This window comes from Paramacrobiotus metropolitanus, unplaced genomic scaffold (assembly GCF_019649055.1).
Source record: "Paramacrobiotus metropolitanus isolate TYO unplaced genomic scaffold, Prichtersi_v1.0 Parri_scaffold0000052, whole genome shotgun sequence".
NCBI classification, from domain to species: domain Eukaryota; kingdom Metazoa; phylum Tardigrada; class Eutardigrada; order Parachela; family Macrobiotidae; genus Paramacrobiotus; species Paramacrobiotus metropolitanus.
Genome location: NW_026570272.1, coordinates 918504 through 937491, shown reverse-complemented (window position 1 = coordinate 937491; position 18988 = coordinate 918504). Strand labels below are relative to the sequence as shown.

The 18988-nt window shown below is 43.7% G+C and overlaps 2 protein-coding genes and 2 long non-coding RNA genes across 5 annotated transcripts; 2 read left to right on the top strand and 2 right to left on the bottom strand.

Annotated features, from left to right (window-relative positions):
- Positions 1 to 714: 714 nt before the first annotated feature.
- Positions 715 to 1806, bottom strand: LOC129592477 (uncharacterized). Its single transcript, XR_008690978.1, has 2 exons — positions 1570 to 1806; positions 715 to 1102 (listed from the first exon to the last, which is right to left on the bottom strand). It is a non-coding gene; the product is annotated as an uncharacterized LOC129592477 (long non-coding RNA).
- Positions 1807 to 2043: 237 nt separating this feature from the next.
- Positions 2044 to 12668, top strand: LOC129592458 (uncharacterized). Of its 2 annotated transcripts, none has more exons than XM_055488502.1 (2): positions 2044 to 2687; positions 12108 to 12668. In XM_055488502.1, the coding sequence occupies exons 1-2, from the start codon at positions 2082 to 2084 to the stop codon at positions 12261 to 12263; spliced, it is 762 nt and encodes a 253-aa protein (XP_055344477.1). In that variant the 5' UTR covers positions 2044 to 2081; the 3' UTR covers positions 12264 to 12668. The 2 variants fall into 2 exon arrangements, with proteins under 2 accessions (XP_055344477.1, XP_055344478.1); XM_055488503.1 differs by lacking the exon at positions 12108 to 12668 and adding an exon at positions 4577 to 4980.
- Positions 9055 to 9797, top strand: LOC129592459 (uncharacterized). Its single transcript, XR_008690974.1, has 3 exons — positions 9055 to 9179; positions 9360 to 9453; positions 9719 to 9797. It is a non-coding gene; the product is annotated as an uncharacterized LOC129592459 (long non-coding RNA).
- Positions 12669 to 12997: 329 nt separating the features above from the next.
- Positions 12998 to 18633, bottom strand: LOC129592453 (thyrotropin-releasing hormone receptor-like). Its single transcript, XM_055488498.1, has 4 exons — positions 18257 to 18633; positions 14520 to 14674; positions 13881 to 14349; positions 12998 to 13433 (listed from the first exon to the last, which is right to left on the bottom strand). Exons 1-4 carry the CDS (start codon positions 18473 to 18475, stop codon positions 13137 to 13139), a joined length of 1140 nt encoding a protein of 379 aa, XP_055344473.1. The 5' UTR covers positions 18476 to 18633; the 3' UTR covers positions 12998 to 13136.
- Positions 18634 to 18988: the final 355 nt, after the last annotated feature.

Genomic DNA, 18988 nt, shown 5'->3' with positions numbered 1-18988 from the left:
ACAATACAGCGTGCGAGCAATATGACATCTTCACGCAAATTTCCGGTGCAATATAAATAATCCTAAGTCGGATAAAAACATGGCACTCAGATTAATTACGGAGAAGAATGAGGTGGTCAAAGCAGAACAAAATGCCCGGTCCACATCCGGGCGCTGTACAAGTGGGCGAATGCCGGGAAAGAGGGTGTACGTATACGGCTACAATACCTCTTTAGTTTGGAAATAAAGCCCCACCAGTGGATTATGGACACACCTCAGTCAGAGCAGATAAAATGGAGACGCCTTAGTTGTTCGAAAAGATGCAGTGCGCAGTATTACTAGGATCAATAAAACTGTCTTACTTCTTTAAGCTTTCTATTTTCTTGTTTTAACGGTGTTTTTTTTTAATGTGCTACTGCAAGGAAATACGTATTCTGTATAATCCTGAGCTCTGAAATTCTTTACTACAAATATCGAAAGAAAACCAGTCAAATAATTATGTTGATAATAATAATGATGATTCATGGTAATGATTCTTGTCGTAATATTGCAGAATCTTTCAACTTATCGTTACGTACATACAAACGTATACTGTTCACTTACCAGAAGTGTAATAATGCGCCAAACGTGAAGACTAACTTCACCTCATAAACTGCATCTCAGCAAAATAGAAATTTGGTTTAGTAAAATCAGCATTAAATTTAAATCAGAATTACTTTTTAATTTTATGCTACATTTTATTAATTGATCCCTTTGTTTAATTATTTAACCATTGCTTTGATGCAGTAGAAAATCTGCTTGACGGACAACCAGCATAAATACAGAAACGACAAAAATATCCCACCAAGTAAAAATACTCTGTTCATCTCGGTATTGAAAAACCGCTTATCTTCGCTTAGCTGAGCAAATCCGATCATCAAATATGTCGACATGAAGTAAACGAATGTAAAAAACAATGACAGCAACCAGACCAAGCCGTGCAGAAGTGTGATTACACCCAAGAATATCTGGCCACCGATCTTGCGTGGTACGGCAGCAGCGAACATGGCGAACACCGACAGGAAGTCGTAGATTAATATGGGCCATAATCCTTCGTCCCGCTCGTAATTGTACGTTATGATAACTAAAACAATGTAGTTTATTTCAACTATATTTTTGCGTATTATAAGCTATTTTTCTGGTTGACTTTGCAAAAAGACGACGCAATGTCCCAACATTCGGTCTAAACGAGCAATTTTTTTTGCAGCTGCATGTGTGTTTTGCCTGATGGTCAATTTATTCCGCACTTTTTACAGTTATACTCATACATAAAAAATGTATATCGAGCATATTCTGGTTGAATTAAAAGATCCTGGAAATTACTGCAAGAATTCTGTCAGGTTTGACTGCTTGCGTAACAGCCAGCTAAAAGGGACCATCGATCACGCAGACGCGGCTAAATTATTTCTTACGCAGAATCATTGATTAAGGATAAGCAATTCTATTGCAAAAGAAGTCATTATTTACAGATATATCTTGAGTATTCAAAGATCTCCATCGTCCTAAATTCTGGATGGGAAAACACAAATTGTTATTGAATAGTTGGCTTACTTATTATATTTAGCAGTAGAATTGCCGTTGTTGGGAAGAAATGTCGAAAGGCTGTCTCTCTGATCTTGGCCCGATAATGTGCATCCATTGCGTACTTCAACAAATTATCACGATCACGATGTACCAACAAAATAAATTATTAATCGCTGCAGTTGATCAGCTACTTCTTCAGGTGATTTTCACACTAATAATTTCCACACTAAATTAGCACGGATACTGCGATTTTGTATTAAGATACCAGGCCGCTGTACCTACTTGACTGATATTTATCACGATGGTATTAAAATGCGCACGCTTATAAAGTTATCATTAAAGCCAGTTGTAATTATGCAACAGATAAGCTGTTGGTTCAGTTATTCGACTCTGATAAGATTACACCTGCACTGGTATTGTAAAATTCCGCCGCGCACTAATTGTATTATGAAAAGCGTACCACGCTCCGTATGCACCGTACACCGCTAATAAACCAAGCAGTATTTCGGTAAACTGTGATCTTAAAAACGTTTAGAGAAATGTATCTCTACGGGGAGAACACAACTTCCACCGTAGAATGGAACAGTGTGGATGTCATGGTCAACGGACAGCTCCAGCACGGCATTGTCGTCGGTGTCATGCCAGATGCGTTAATTGTGGACTTTCGGTGTCCGTTGCAGCGCTCAGTCATCGTACAGTATGGCAGAGCGTATAAGAGCTCGCAGTGGCCCGTGATGCCAGAATGGGATTCTCTGCCGGTGGAACGCAGTGATGTGCAAGTGCTGCTGCGCATTCGTCCAAATCTTGCGTGGATCTGGTATCCTGGCCGGCTTCACCACTACGACCAAGTGAAGGTGAAAGTGCGCCTACCGGGTCGCACCACATGGGCCGTGCTGCCGCGAGGGCAGGCTCGCTTGCCGCCGTCGGCATCGGAGATGGATAGCCGGCGCGTGCTTCCCGGCGACTTTATGATAAGCAGCCGTGAATTGCCGGCTTCCTTCTGGGATGGGATCACGGTGCCGTTGTTGGCTAAGTATAAACACTTTCTCGATCTGGACTATTGCGTGCATCTCGTTGTCGCGACCAGCACATCGCTGTTCTATGTCAAGCGTCTGGACAGCCAACTGGACTTGCCTACCCCACTGGTAAACAATACAACTACATGTACTGGCAATATTTCCTTTCTGTAGCATAGTACTGTTTTACTCGCAACTAGTAAATTCAGATTTTACAAGCTTCACTCAAAACGTTCGCACGTGCAGGCTTGGAACACATGTGGCTCAGAAATCGTCATAAATAGTGGAATATCACGTTGTACTTGTGAATTCTAAAATTTTATTTCTCAATATGTATAAGGCGAGCTTCCCTCAACAAAACTGATCAAATGAAGAATTTGTCCCAATTAACATGGGAAGGGACAGTGCACAAAACACTCATCGCATTGCCACGCATAATCTCTAAACTTAAACGTTGAAACAAAAAACAAGTAGAACGGCTCTCGCCCGTCCTTAAAAACAACTTTTTACCAATCTCTTTTAACGTAATAATGCCGGTCTCACACCAAGTGCCAAAAGTCTCGCATGCAAAGGGGACAAAATTACAGCGATCCATAAGCGACTTGTATTTTCCAATCTTCTCCCGGCAGGCCAGTTCAGCGGCAGCGCCAGCACACTTTGAAGTCGCGTCAATGTATGAATCCGCCATCGTGTCTCTGCAAGTGACGTCCCAAACTAACGGCTGTCCGCGGTACCACTTCCAACGCGTGGCTCCATCCGGGCGCTTTCCGTTTTCACGCAAAAAGCCAATGGGCTCCGGATATGCTTCAATGCCGGCATTACATAGCGCTCGCAGTATGATATCGTTGATACCATTATGGCGTTCCCTTCTCCCGATGCACTTCTTGCAAGCTAGCCCATGGTATCCGTTTTCCGCAACCTCTTTGCCACATCTCGCACATGAGTGCTGCTCTACGATCTTGGCGCCAGGCCATAGGCCAACAGAGATGCGGAAAGTCTGATCATCCAGGAGGTTGCCGAATACTTTCGCGGGAAGGGCGTTAAGCCAGGCCCCAGCGTACTTCGTGCTGACTGCTCTCAGGCGAGCTTCGGTTCTTTTATCTACACCAATAATATTCCACAACGTGTCCACATCCTTTTGGATTACCGCGTTATCCCAAACGCATTGGTGAACGCGTGCCAGATCTAACGGCAGTTCTTCACACGCAGATTCCAGCTTCCAGTTTTCGCACGCATCGCTGACCAACTGTTCGCTGTTGCTGTTGAAGACTTGTGAATTGTGACCAAAGTGCGTACTCTGGAAACACTATACCGCAAATATAGGTTCTCCGTTTCTATTATTGCATAAGAACATAACGAGTTAAACAATTTAAACTGATGCTTATAATATAGAAAATAACACCAAAGTTGTTACCTGCTTTAGCTACTCGATCAGCTCCTGCTAAACCGTGCAACAACCATAACTCCTTATAGTAATTCCGGTTTTCAAAATACATTACACTAGGCATCTTTAATAAAATTTCACTTTAAAAATAAGAAATTTCGACGTGTGTATAACCAAATCCGTTTCCGAATTCCGTGATCGGAGCCAAACCCCGTGCGAACCCGTGAGAATACGCGTGCAAGCTACAACAACGTAAACGTTCTGGACAGCTGGCCTGTTAGTCAAGGCTGTCCAACGGAAAAAAAATAATGTTGAAAATATTTTTTGTTCGAAAAACTGGCTAACCGCTCTTCTTCTTAGCAGTTACTGTACTGTAAGCATTTTCCATGCTGAATGCAGAACGAAGCTTTGGACTGCTTTAAAAGACGCACTGGCCGTCCCTTTATAGCCGGTTACGAGAACTGGGTTCGTAAACGATTCGACGAAAGAAACACGATGGAACCGAAAGCTCCCTTCAGTGAAGTACACGTCATCACAGTGCCGACTGAACTGGTCATCGAGGTCTTCCTCTGTCTGGACACCATCGATCGACATCGATGTCGGCGTGTCTGTAATCGGTGGGACTCACTCTTAGTGTCTCCACTGCTGGACCGGGATTTCCGTATCTCTATGAACGAAAGAACCCTCTCGCCGTACCCTTACTACGACCGGCAGCCGTATTTCACACTGATGAATATTCTGCTGACACGTCTCACTCCAGCAACCAAAACCATTTGCATGATTAATGCGAAATATAGTAACTGGCAGCCGACTACCCGGGAAATCGAGTTCATCCTAAATCAGACGACTTTCGGGACAGAAATTAAGCAGATGGTTTTTGCTAACTGCCAGTTACAACTGGCGGGTGACCGATCGCTTGCCGAATACCGGCAAGTGATATCGTGGGATTATTATAATTTAACATTCTGCTGGGAGAAAATCGTGTTTCGAAACTGTACGCTGATCCATGCGTATAATGCCGATTACACCGCGGCGTATGTCCCGAACGCAGTTATCCACCCGAAGCACTTCAGCTACGCACAGCTGTGTGCCCGTTTGGAAATGTATGTGGTCTTTAAGCGACGATCTACACTGGATGAAGATTCACCAGAAGCAGATACTTATTACTTTAGCGGTTATTGATGCGGATTAGGTCTGCTGTTATTAAGAATGTTATCGGTAATGTTTTCTTGAAGCATTTATGAAGGGTTACGAAGCAATGGCTTTTCACAAACGAAAACCATATACAGATCATGAATACCACAAGATTTCTTACACAAAACGAGGACCAGAAGGCCTTATACAAATACGAGTACTGTATTTACCGAACAGACGAGGCAAACAAGCAAAACAAGAGCAGATGAGAACAGAGAAGAGCCGATAAGAATATCAGATAAGAGCAGATGAGAATATCATCAATTTCATAGAACGGATGGAAACCCAAGTCGTGAAAATAACGTTGTTTAGGTATTAGCCGTAACGCTAGCAAACCAGACGTCCACTGTTCTAAGTTGTATGAACTACGTAGTGGAAGAAACAGACGATGTGGAATATGAATACAACCCGTAGCATGGTTTAGCCTTCCAAGCATTTAATCAATGCTGCGAAAGTAACTTTGCTAAGAGCGGACACGTCGAGTTGGCGCAGATCCATGCTGTTCCATCGCAGTGAATCGTCATTGGAACCCAAAGTGTTGTACCTGTTTAATAGCAAGCGATTCTTTCATGTAAACGTGTAATCAGGTATACAGGGTGTCGGCAATTGTGTGGTTTGTCCTCACTTTGTCAGAAATATGCGAATGCGCAACCATTCGTCGGGATATGGTAACCATTCCTCGGAATAGGGAAACGTCTGGAGCCAGCGCGCATGTATCGCTGTGACATTGTCTCGCATACGCTGAGCTACAGCTGGACAGTTGTCGTTCGCGGCGGCTAGAAAGCGTCGATTGTGTTCAGCAGCTGTTTCCCCAGAACGGAAGCGCAGGAATGGAATGATAACATCCGACTGAGATTCGGTATTACGTTCTTGCTGGTCCATCCTGAATGGACACTGGCACCATATGCTCCGAGCGGGCCCAGCGATAGTTGCTGTCGCGTTATAATTCAATATTACCAGTTCCTCACACACCGACATTAACTCTGTCAGCGTCCAACGTCCATAGTCTTCCCCGTACATAATATTGCTTCTACTGGGCAAGAAAAAACCAGATGATAGGTTATCACTTCCATTCGTCACGATGATCAAGGGCAGTCGAATGCTTTTGGCGTCTAGCAACATCCCGATACCCGACAGCGTATCCTTGACACCATACCGGCCGTTCAATCGAGTATCGGCCTGTTGGTCTTCAATTAGGGCTAGCGTTTGAGTCTGCTGCGTCAATGTGCGGTTGAGAATGGTCATGAATTTAAAGATGCGGAACTGCTTTTCCACATTGGAATTTTGATCATAGTGCTTCGTTTGGTGTGTTCGACGTTTGTCAAAAATGATGTGCCGATTGTTTCCAGGTTCAAACAGAAGAAGCCTCCATAGCGCGCATACCCTGATAAACAACCATGAAAAACCCGTTGCTGGGAGTGCAAGATTAGGTACAGAGTCATTAACAAGAAAATAGTACACTAACGCAACGCGACCCGGTACATGGCACCCAATTTGTGTGCATGCACAAAAGCGTTTGCTTTCAAGCATCGAGACACTTTTTTGCATCGATTTAGGCAGTGTGAAGCTGAATGATTTGTATACATAGGCGTGAAAAATGTTTTTCCGTGCAGCGTCTGTTTGACGAATTATGGCTGAGAATTACAAAACGCTTTAACTGTATTCAGGTTCACCAAAGGTCTTATTATAGACCGGTCATCTCAATTTTTGCTCAAAATGGAAATTTGGCATGAAGACCGATTTCACAGGGAAATAAGTTTCCAAGATGGTTTCAAAGTGTTAAAATAAATTATAAAAATTAAAAAGAACTATTTTAAAATTTAAAAAAATGATAGAAACCTGGCTCCGGTCTTCATGCTAATGAGCGATTTTAGGCAAAACGTGTGGAATTTTATTTTACCCATAGTTTCGCGCGGACAAACCGTTTTCGCGCCAATGTATACAGTCCATTTTCCATATATGATCTCATAAAACAATGACAACGAAACAATTGCGCGAAAGCGAACGTTTTCGTGCATTCATGATGAACATGATCATGATCACCGGGGGGCCATTTACCGGTTAGCTGCCCTTAATCCGAAAGTTCTTATAGCAGACGTACCGGTATGTCCGTAGTTGGGTCTCGATATCTAGATGAAGCAGAATAGAAGCCACGATCGGGTGTACGAGAACGCTGATAGACGGCTCAGGCACATCTGTTTGACAGATAATTATTTAACACGGTTATGGGAAACGCGGGAATACTGTACAGAAATACATTAGGACAGTACAACAAACGACTAGAAGAGTACATGTACTGCACTGTTGCTGTGTCAACGATCGGACACTCACTCTGTTGAAGAAAGATCTCAGACGGAATCTCTACGGTACGAGGTTGTTCCGCTAGCTGCTCATGGAGATAGTTTTCACACGCTTCCCTTAAGGATTCGTCGTTCCAGAACATACTGCTCTTGGTGGTTATTTGGCCTTCCGCAGTGTGTCGCGTTGCGTCTTCGTGCACTTCGGCGCAAATCAAAGTGATCGCATCGACATTCGCCCGCACAAACACCCGACAGCCAACATCGAACATGTCATACTCCTGGTTCGATGGCGAGGGCAATGTTTTACAATTAAAAATAAGGGTGTCGGTGGACTCCTCTCGGTCATACTGGCAGTTGTGACAACCGGAAGTACACGATTGACCTGGGCCCAACTCCTACTTTCGTGTCTCTCTCGCGTACACCGAAAGCTTGCGCACGCAGGCTGCTACTGATTGGCTTGCTGGCTTGATAATCAGTAGGCAGAGAATGCCGCCTACAACACTATGTGCCGTGTCTAAGCAATCTTGACAAAACCGTTTTGCAGGAATACCAGAATACTAATGGTAAATTTTGCTTAGCAGCGTACAAAATTATTGTGGCCGACAGAAACGTTTGCTAGGTCAGAGAGGCAGGGCAACAGATACGTCCTTGTTGTTTGCTCGACCAGCACACCCCCCCCCATATTTATGTCACACGAAATCCGTTATGAGATCCGCGATGAAACTACATTCACTAGATGTCACAGCGCTTCTGTGTTTGCACACGATAGTGTTCAATCTTAGCTCACATGGGCCATCATCAATAATTTATGCAGGCTGGAACGATTAATTGCAACTAGAGTTGACCTTTCGTTCTCTGATCAGCATGGATGCGAATCCACGTAATACTTCAGAGAACTGCAATCACCTGATGCGCGACAGATAAATTTTGGGAATACAGTTCTGGTACAGCGCGACAGCGGGCAATGGGGGCTGGGATACGTTCAAGATATTGATGGCGACCTCTTCTTTGTGGACTTTGATGCTACCACAGTCAGTGCGCAATGGATTCATTCCAAACTTCTGTGGCACCATCGCTTATACAATGTTATTTATGGACACGGCCCTTCGTACCACGTTGCTCTGCGCGACGGAGATGGTTGGCCGTTGGTTTTCCGACCGGCCCGAAATTTCGAGCGCTTGTGGGGCATACTCCACTATGTCAGTCCACATAACCCGGATCCAACGAGTGCGACTCGCGGTTGTGTCGTGCACGCGTCACAGTTTGTTGCTAAGCTGCCGCTAGCGAACGAAGACCCGAGTTTATTCTCACGAAGCGGAGTGATTTTCCGGAAACATGTTATTCGGTTCGAAGAGGCGCACCAGCTACGCGGGGTGCATTTCATGCCGAAGTTTCTGGGCCGTTCATGCCGTATAACATTGGGCAGTAGGGACTCATGTGATGCCAGCTGTCGTTTCGACAGGTCTCCGCATTTTGACACAATTAAGTTCCGGTGCGCCGCGAGACATCGCAATCGAAATGTGCGCTATCATTTCGAAGTCCGGCTGTCGAGTATTTGTGCGAGCGGATATCGACACGGTCACCTTCGTTTGCGCCGAATGGCATGGCAAGGCTGACAAGCGCAGCATGTTCTGGAATGAAGAAGCTTTGAAAGAGGCTTGCCAAATTACCTGAACGACCAACAATTGAGAGAAATTTCTAAACTGATCGTGGACGAATGCGGCAGTGCATCGTTTCAGCAAGGTGAGAAAATTAATATCAGGAAAATAATAATCCAACAATACGAACAAAAAGTTAGGAATTCAGAGCATTAACAAGCAAGGTCACTTTGCAATGGTTGTTTAATGCTCGCTAAATTTCGCTTATTGCAATGGGCCAGTAGTCAACGGTCATATTAATCCTGGCTGATTGCCTAATTTGCAGACGACGGGGAAATTGGCATCAGTGACCTTCCACATCCAATCACTGCGTGTATACTGCTTAGCCTGGATATCATCACTCAGTTACGAGCAAGCCGGTAATGCTAACTTGCATTTATCTGATCTATGTAGGATGGAACGAGCAAGCAGTTTTGTTGTCGCAGCGGTTCTTGCAATACAATTCTCAGAACAACTTCAAGGATTATTACGGGCTTGCTTCCCAATAAGCGATTACCTACGTAACTTAAAAATTAAAATTTTTTCGAATGATCACGGAAACACGAACTTTTCCGAATTCCTTCCAGCTGTTTGGATTCTCACTATCTGCTGATTACTAGTGTGAGCTGTTTTGCTTTTAATCAGGGTGTGCATGTTGTGGACGCTTCTTCTGGGTAGAAACATAGTAATCATCACGTCGTCCTCGATCTGCGCCCGATCCGCCCCCGGGAGTCATGGAACAGCGAATTTCCCTTGGAGCACAGAAAATGCCAACACGCATTTGTTACGTTGCTGGACCGAGCAATTGGTCAGAAGACGCAGACGTGGCGTTAATTGAGACGGAAGAAATCTGTGATCAACTGGCACGCTATTTATCGTACAAGCTTCAGCTCATGAAGAGAATACTGGAACTTAAGGGTATTCATCTACAGCGAAACATCATCAAAGACGGCTGAGATGCGTATTGTGCGATGCGCTTTGCATTTCTTGGTTTGCGACGGGGTAATCAGGATAACAGCTGTCAGTGCAACATGCTGTGCAATTTGTGGACAGTCTGCGACGAATTTTTGCTGGTTAACCACAATGCGTCGCAGCCGGCCGTCAACGCTTGTCTATTGGGCAGCTTGATCGGCACCAGTGGATGGCTACGCTTGTCTTTTGTTTTATTATGTTATTCCAGTGCTGTTCTTCGGCACGTTATTCTATACAAGAAACAGCCTCGGCTTCGCCTCCGCGTTTCTTGTGGTCCCCAGTCTGCGGCCGGTTTATTTCAAATGATTTTGACCAGCTGTGTAGTTAACATCTTATTCCTTCAGCAAAACAAAACGGTCCGAAAGTAGCGCTAAAATGGAGACAGGATAATAAGTGAATTTACAGCTTTTGTGCAGTCAGATGCATTCACTTTGACTCAGAAGGGAATCTTTGTTAAATTTTCCATCCCGACTCTGAGTCTACGAGGTAGAAAATTTCAACGTAAAGAATGCTTGCAGTAGATGCAAGCAAAATGCAGTAGAATGCTTGCAGTAGATGCAAATTTCCAGGATGTACTGTACTTGCTCATGCAGATATTGCGTTTGGGACTAATTAGCTTTAGGCAGATTATGCTCGATATCGTTTATACGTAGTATGCCAAAAGCAATTGTTGTCGATAGTCTAGGGCTTCCTATCGCTAATGTTCGTTTTTAGTCATGACAACGTATTCAACAACGTTCCCTGTTTCATGATGTGCGGTGCAAGAAATCTGTATAGTTTGTGACGAACTTTTGTCATAACTCACGGCAGCTGTGTCAGAACAGGAGCCACAACAAGTACAGCGACTAAGCAGCATGTCTGCCGCTTGTTGCGGTGTAAAGACGCAATCAACTGCCTTCCGAAAACTCCTGTAGGGTATGCCAAAAGTTTCCACTTTCAGCGACGATTGCCTTACCCACAAATTATCGCATGCTCGTCATATGGTAATGCCAATTGCCAAGTGATAGCAGTTATCGGCGCGCGCATATCATAATTACAAATTTGTATTGCGTTGTCAACTTCCAACTGTGTGGCAACTGTCTTATTTACGTATGCCACATTTTCCGTTATCTGCATTACTACTGCTGCAGAAGAAAATAAAAAGAGCTGCAATGTTGTGCTAATAGTAACCATCCTGCTGACGTTGACATTATATTAACTCTTCTACTGTTAATCTGTCGTTCCTAAACATTTACTATGCATTTATACGGTGAATGCGAATATTCTTTCAGCGCTTGGTACAGTGTGAATGCGCTGGTCAATGGCCAACTCCGACGCGGGTGTAGCACGTGTTGCGCTAATTGTGGACCTTCTATATCCTTTACGACGTTCGGTTTTGGTTGAATATGGAAAGCTATTCCGGTGCTCCAACGAACCGTGGACAGTTGAAGGCGGTGTAGGCGATGTACAGGCGCTGATTCGAAGCCATTCTCATGGCGCCTGGATTTGGTGTCTTGGGCGTGTTTTACACACTGATTTCCACGACCCCCTGCGGGATCATGCAGCCGTAAAGGTGTACCTGGATGGCAGCAGTAGTTGTGAGCTGTTGCCCTTTATACAAATCCGCCGCTCGCTATCGGATGTCGACTTGGACAGGCGACTCATTAAACCTAGCGAATTTCTTATCGGATTGTGCTCTGCCGGCAAAATGCCGCGCCGGCGTCGAGCCACTTCCTGTTTTATCTTCTGACATCATCTATAAACTTGATCGGAGTTATCACATTTACCCGTTAGCTGTTACGAAGGATTCTCTGTTTTACGTTTATCGACGAGACAGGAAGCTCACTCTACGTAGACTTGTACGTTCTAGAAGAAGTTTGATATTACGAATCAGTCTACATGCTTGGAATTTCGTTAGTTACCATAGTTTCTAATCCCACCCTCGTAAAATACCCTCGTAGTTACCGTCGTAAATACGATGTAGTACGTTGCGTACAGAAGAACAAAAAACACTGCATTGCAAGTGCAGAAGTGTCGAGTTTGTGTAATGGTAACACCGTCATTACTATTTATCTTATTTTAGGACCCCGTATTTGAGAGGAAAAAGAGTGTGTTTTGCCCATCAGACTTTCCGGATGGCAGTTTTAGAGAACGGCTGAACACCCGCTATAATCCTCGGACACCGATTCGACAAAAGCTGCCACTTGAAGACGGGGACGCACTGCACTTGCCAGTTTAGATGCTGCTCGAGATCTTTGGGTGTCTGGACACCATCGGACGGCAGCGTTGTCGGCGCGTCTGTGCGCTGTTTAGCACACTTCCAATGCTCGAAAAATGGGGTATAGATGTTCGAGTTTCGATGAACGAGAGGGGCTTTTTCGCGCTTTGGCTAGTTTCCGCTGTACCAAATTCGTGTGCCTCTGCGGAAAGTTCGGTCATGTGCATGTCTGACAGTTTTATTCATTAAACTTATGTTTTCTATTTGTTCCTAGCTAAATGAGAAATGTACATCGGAGAGAAATCGGTTTTCCCAGCTCTGGGTTGGGCGATGACTGCCTGTCATGTAATTCTGCGACTTCAATGACCGTCACTTCCTTAGTTTTTCTAAAATGATGTTAGGATTTTCTGCTGCTGGTGTGACGGGAAAAAGGGAAAAACTTGGTGTTTTGACCCGCTGAAAAGCAAAACGAAAAGTTTTCGCCGGTTTCTGCTGTTGTGGTTGATACTTTTGTAATAAAGTGCATAGTTCCTTAGTTCCGTAACATTTTGTGGCGTTTTCCGGGCATCCAGCTGTATGCACAAAATCAATCATTAGTGAAAGCCAGAAGAATATTGACGTATGCAATATCTGTACATTGGCTTAACGACATACAATTAAAAATGAAATAAAAAAAGCAAAAAGCTACGACCGACACCGACGTAACGGCAGCATGCTGATAAACACATATCTGCAAAGGTCTTTTGCTTCTACACAACAAAAATCAAATAAATTATTTTTAAACAGAAAGCTCATTCTTCGAGAGAATTTCCCCACATAGTTCGGCTTATTAGCACCGCTGTCAACAAATGCAATAGAAGCATCGTCTGACCACAGCTCGGGACAAAAAAAAGATCAGCGTGTGTTGCTGGCAGTACTTCCTAACGGATTTCTGTAGACCGTGGCCAAGACCTTGGCTTTCTTATTGTCCGGAAACAGACACTGACGGACGGCGGCTTTGAAGCGGTGGCTCATGAAATTGTAGAGGAACGGATTGATGGCAGAATTCAGATAGATGAGTGTTTTGGCGAAGAGCATGTACCATATATCCAGCCATGGCTCATCGGCAAAACTGTTGTACACTAGCATACCGCGGAAAGGCAGCCACGATACCGCGAACAACACCACAACCACGATCAACATCTGCTGCACCTAAAGACAAAAATAATGTCAGCATACGCGCAAACAGTTTTCCCCTGATTCTACATGCGCTATTTAAAAAACCATATAACCGTCCACGAAGTTCATTCAAAACGTGAACTCTAAAAATATGTTTTGCACATTTGATAGCAATAAAATAATTAATGCGCCGCATTTCGCTGATGAACCTTTTTGGTGATTGTGAGATAGAATAAGCCGATAAAATGAACTCAAATAATTATGATAATTGTGAAATCAAAAGCATAACACAAACATTTTTAAATAATTTTTTTATGTTTTGTGCCCGATTGGTTTTCATAAGTAAAAAACTAATAGAATAGCATAATCGAGCCATTTTAATTGTACGGATTCAAAGATAACTGTATAATTATTACAAAGTATTTGAAAAACAAACATTTGGATAAAATAAACGTGCTGTATACCGCATACATAACATACCGCTTTTCCAGATTGATTTACCGACATCTCCGGATGCTCCAGTGCGGCAAACGGTTGATGCAGATCCACCATGGGACTATCATAGCCGTTCATCTGGTTGAGCTGCACCACCGACAGCCATTTCCCCGAATCCTCCCGACGAAAAAAGTAACCCCGGCGTTTGACAATACGGCTAATCCGCGTATACAGCACCACAGCCACCGCCAACGGGACAATGTAGAACAGCACGAGATCCGCCAGGAAGAAGATCAAGTACACACTGACTGACAACCGGAAGCGACACTGCGAATACGCCGGGTTGCCTTCGTCGGGTTTCAGCTCGGTTAAGCCCAGCCACGGACAGCAGTACAGGGTGGTGCCCAGCCATGATAAAAGAACGATGCGCTTAGTCCGCTTCACTGTGCACAGTTTGCGGGCTAGGAGCGGTCGGCAGATCGCAATGAAGCGTTCAATCGTGAAGGCCAGGATGCTGTGACCAAAGAAATCACATCGAATTATTTCCGTTACAGTGCCATGAGTCAACAGCGAGCAGGTTAGGACAATAGGCTTGAAGCGCTGGTGATAATTGCAAACTGGCTAATTATATCTGCTTTGCAGGTATTCCGGACACCCAAGAAAACTGGGTGGTTGTACGCTTACCTTAAGCTGCCGGCGTTGATGCCAAGAAAGTTGAGAAAGATAAATATGGCACACGCTGGCTGGCCGAGGACCCACCGGTTCCCCACGTGATATGACAGTATGGCTTCCGGAATGGCACAGCAAATCACCAGAAGGTCAGCGTAGGCCAACGACAGCTGCAAGCAAAAACAACCAAGTAATTAAGCTGATTCTTTTTATAGAGAAGTTACCGGCGTAATTGTTGGCTGAATCCTGTTACTGTTAGGTCGCGTTCAAGGTTGTACAGTAAATTATAACGTACTATGATAGGTTTCATTGAAACAGATGTCAAGCCGTGAACTTAGCTTAGCACAAATCGCAACTGAAGCACTGTTACTTAAGCAAGACACCGTCCAACCATTTCTGGGAATCATTGCAAATTGACCTTTTGCAATGCAATGGATCTTTTCATGGATAACACCACATACTCAGTATCTGCTCCATTATGGATGCAGAATTGGAATTAACGGTAAACAGATTACAAGCCGACTGTCTCTGCTTTAAAAACGACTTTGCCGATTAGGATTATCACGGTATTAATACAGCGACCCATCCCGCAATATCCTTAATTGAATTACGGATTTTGTTTTGATATTACAGCATCACGTGGACTGGAGCGCTGCGTGATGGGTAGCAGATTTAGCATCTCCACCTGACATTCAGCTATGACGTAGTCAAATAATTAAATATAGACAGACCGTGTGACTCTGCAAGTTATACTGCAGATCACAATAAATGAAAACCGAAAACGTTTAAAAAATATATTAAAGAATTTCGCATTCCGGATCGGGATAATTATAAGGACCAATTAATAAAATCTCATAATCTGTTATTACTTATTATGGGTAAAATGTGTAGAAAAAATTCATATTTTACATCGGGATAAAGTCGGTTAGCCTAATTACTGTTTAGCGTTGCCATGTAATTAACATCCGTAAAACTCTTGACTCGGCATTCGGTGTTCTGAAAGATATTAAATTAAGACTCGACAACAAAATAATTTTTACTAACAGCTAACAAATTTTTAATTTATTGGGAAAGTAAAAAATGAAAACCATCCATTTGTGAAGTAAATGTGTATCTTATCCGAAGCATTTAAAGAATTCGAGCGGAACCCGGTACCATATGGATCTCGCATGTTCCCGCAGTAATACTGCGCTCGTAGTATATTTACCAAATAAATGTAAGTGGGCGTTTTCAGTGACGCCGACCGGTGTGCAACATAAATCAACACCATATTCCCGCCAAATCCCAGACAGAAGACCACCGCATGCAGGAACGTGGCCACCACACGGAACGCCAACGGCAACAGGGTCTCATTGTCCACCAGACCAAGATCATACAGCCCATCGGCATCATAATCACCACTAATACCCTGATTATACGACACATTCATCTTGCACGCCGCAACATTAACGGCACATTGTTCACTGACAGAATGCCGGCAGCCAGATGCACGGGAAACTAATGTTCTACCATCGGGATAAACGGTACACCAGGACGGGCCTAATCACTCTGCCTGAGATTTTCTTGCAAGGTTTCTCAGGAGAATGCAATTTGTCATGGGATCCCCGCACACAGACACACGCAGCGTCGATTAACTATGCACCGGAAATGTATCGCGGAGGATGTGAAATTGCATCCCGTAATTGCGCTTTCTGCCGAATTAATTACCCTTGCGCTGCCGGGTTCAAAAAGACCTTTGCGCTGCCGTTAAAAAGGGTAAATAAAATATGCATACGCACGTGCACGGAACGACGCATATGCAGCTAATGTCGCGTCATCGCTACTTTCAACAAATTTTGGTAAATATTTTTGACAAGCTTTACTGCGGGATTTTCCTCCAGCGAAGAAAAGATACAGGAAACACGCTCAAATGCAGTGTTGATCGCGGTCAAATATTTGGCGAGAATTCCTGCGAAAACCCATTAATTATTGAGAGCGGTTAATGTAGGAAATGGCGAAGAGAAAGGAACGTACGTCATACGAGAGTTGGCCGTTACCTCACGCTAACTTAAGGCACAGTATTACACAGAGTTAGCGCAATGGCCAGCGCGGACAACAGACAATTCCCTGGCGAAACGCGCCGGGCTGCGCTTTTGGAACGTGTACTTTTCGCATTAAGCACTGTCTGCGCCCACCCGTGGGAGCAGAAGCTGGTTTAAAATTATGTCAACACATTTCTCTAATTAGTTTTCATCACGTCTTCTTCCATGCTTTATTCACAGTTTATTATCAGTTAAAAATAAAGCAGCAGTTGGAAATGAAAATAAAAATAAAGCAGCAGTTGGAAATGAAAATAAGCAAGTTAAATTTATTAGTTAAAATATTCATAGTATTCGGAAAAACAAGTAATAATTGCCTGAAAAATAAAAATAAATCTTCCAATAATTTTTCGATTAACCTTTCGAAATTCTCGCCAATCTAAACTTCTAAACGAATTTTGCAAAATCGATTACAACGGTGGAGACGTTTTGTATAGGCAAGTCAACTGACGCAGTCATTCGAGGACGGTAAATGTACACATTAAAGACTGTTTAGTTCGTGCTTGCCGCGCACCCACAATTTATTTCCGCGGGCATTGCCGACATGCACACAATATCTCGGCTACCAGAAAAAATTTATTTAATTTTCACCCATCATAATCACTTTGGGAGTGATTAACGCGAAATTGTTATAGAAACTCATTGGACCGTACAAGCGGCAGCGGTAACCGCAGAAGAAGATAATGCACGCACACTGAACGCATCAGTGGCCAATACCAATTAAAATACAAATTTATTAATTCTGCTGGGCTCAACAGACCGTCAATAATTTAAAGATCTTTAAATTCATTCTTCCGCGATTATTTCAGTTTTTCTTCGAAGCTCTTTTATTAAGCTTTCGCTATTTCTCCAACCTGTTTTTCTGTTTACAAAAATCAATCGCATTATCGGTAACCGTATTACCGACTATAGTACCACCCAGAACGGCCTGCTTCAATAAATCGATCGCAAGTTATGTTGTTTCATATTATTTTGGTACTTTGAAGCAACCAAGTCTGTGTCGACGGTACTTAATTTAATTAGCGGAGATATCTGAACCAGGCTGCTGATTTCTCCAAAAAAAAGAACCAGGTATACATGGTACCAAATCCATATCCATCAGTGAGCGTTTTGCGTATGCGTAAGTTAAAACGTTTCTGTATACTTTGTCATGCGGCTTATGCCAAAAGATTTTGTACAGCTATATTTGAAAATTGAAAATCGCTTGTGCACGCGACATCCGGTTGCTGCAAGATGTCATATTAAAATGAACGCCATGTGATTGATTATCCCACCTTCTTGATACTTTGCGGCGCATAATTACTTGAACAAAGGCAACTCAATCTGAACAAGAATTACGATTGCTGTCAATTTTCCTTATTTTCGAATAAATTCTTAAAACTTTCAAAATTGATGGCAAGCCAAAAAAATTTATGCGAAGTTGAAATACCCAATGCCTTTTTCGTTTAAAAAATGAAAATTGTGAGGAATGAAAAAGAATTTAATTATCATGATTCATTGGGCCTCTTTTCTTACCATAACAGACTGAATAAAAAGATTTTTTTTTCGGAATATGTTACTTTTCTATGGTACTTTATTTCGTTTTTTTTCGGGATTTGTTACTTTATTTATCCCGAACGACTACCATTGGTCAAATTTACCAATACGGCGTACGCCACCCAGTATGCGACGTACCAGATAAATGTAGGTCGGTGTCCGCAGAGCAATGGCCCGTTGGGCGACATAGATCAGCAGTACATTCCCCACGGAGCCCACACAGAAAATCAAAGCATGCAACACCGTCGCGCTGATACGGAAGGACAACGGCAGCGGTGCATCCTCGATAACAATATAATCCGGGAATTCATAGAAACTCCCGTTACATTCCGGGCTCATCGCCGTCTGATTGCACATGTTGACAACGCCGTAGTGAAACCTCACAGTTCACTCTAGTTGTGAACGAAACCGCACAATACCGGCATGAGCTACAACTTGGCCGTCGTAAACTGAATGATTACTGTCGGGAAAAGTGCGGCTATTTTAAAAGATCCCAACGCGCCGAACCCGGCAATCGTGTGGCTAATTATCAAACTAAAACACCCAGCCGGATTCTACGCGAAGTCTAACAGGAAGATGCGACTAACTGAATCCGAGCGTACGGGAGCGGTGATCTATGATTAGCCGCTTGAGAGCCGGTAATACGGGAATCACAACGCCGCCGCTCCGCCTCCTCCTGCGGGTTACGACAGGAAGAGAGACTGCCACGTCTTAATTGCCGGGAAGAGCGGGAATTGCAAAGCGGAACCGGGCAGTAACACATTCCACTCATGAATAGCTAATTGCGACGTATCAGCGGCTTAACAAATCAGGGAGGAGCTCACCGGGAGCAAAAGCGGCTTTCACACGGCGAGCGCGTTCGCAGAGGAT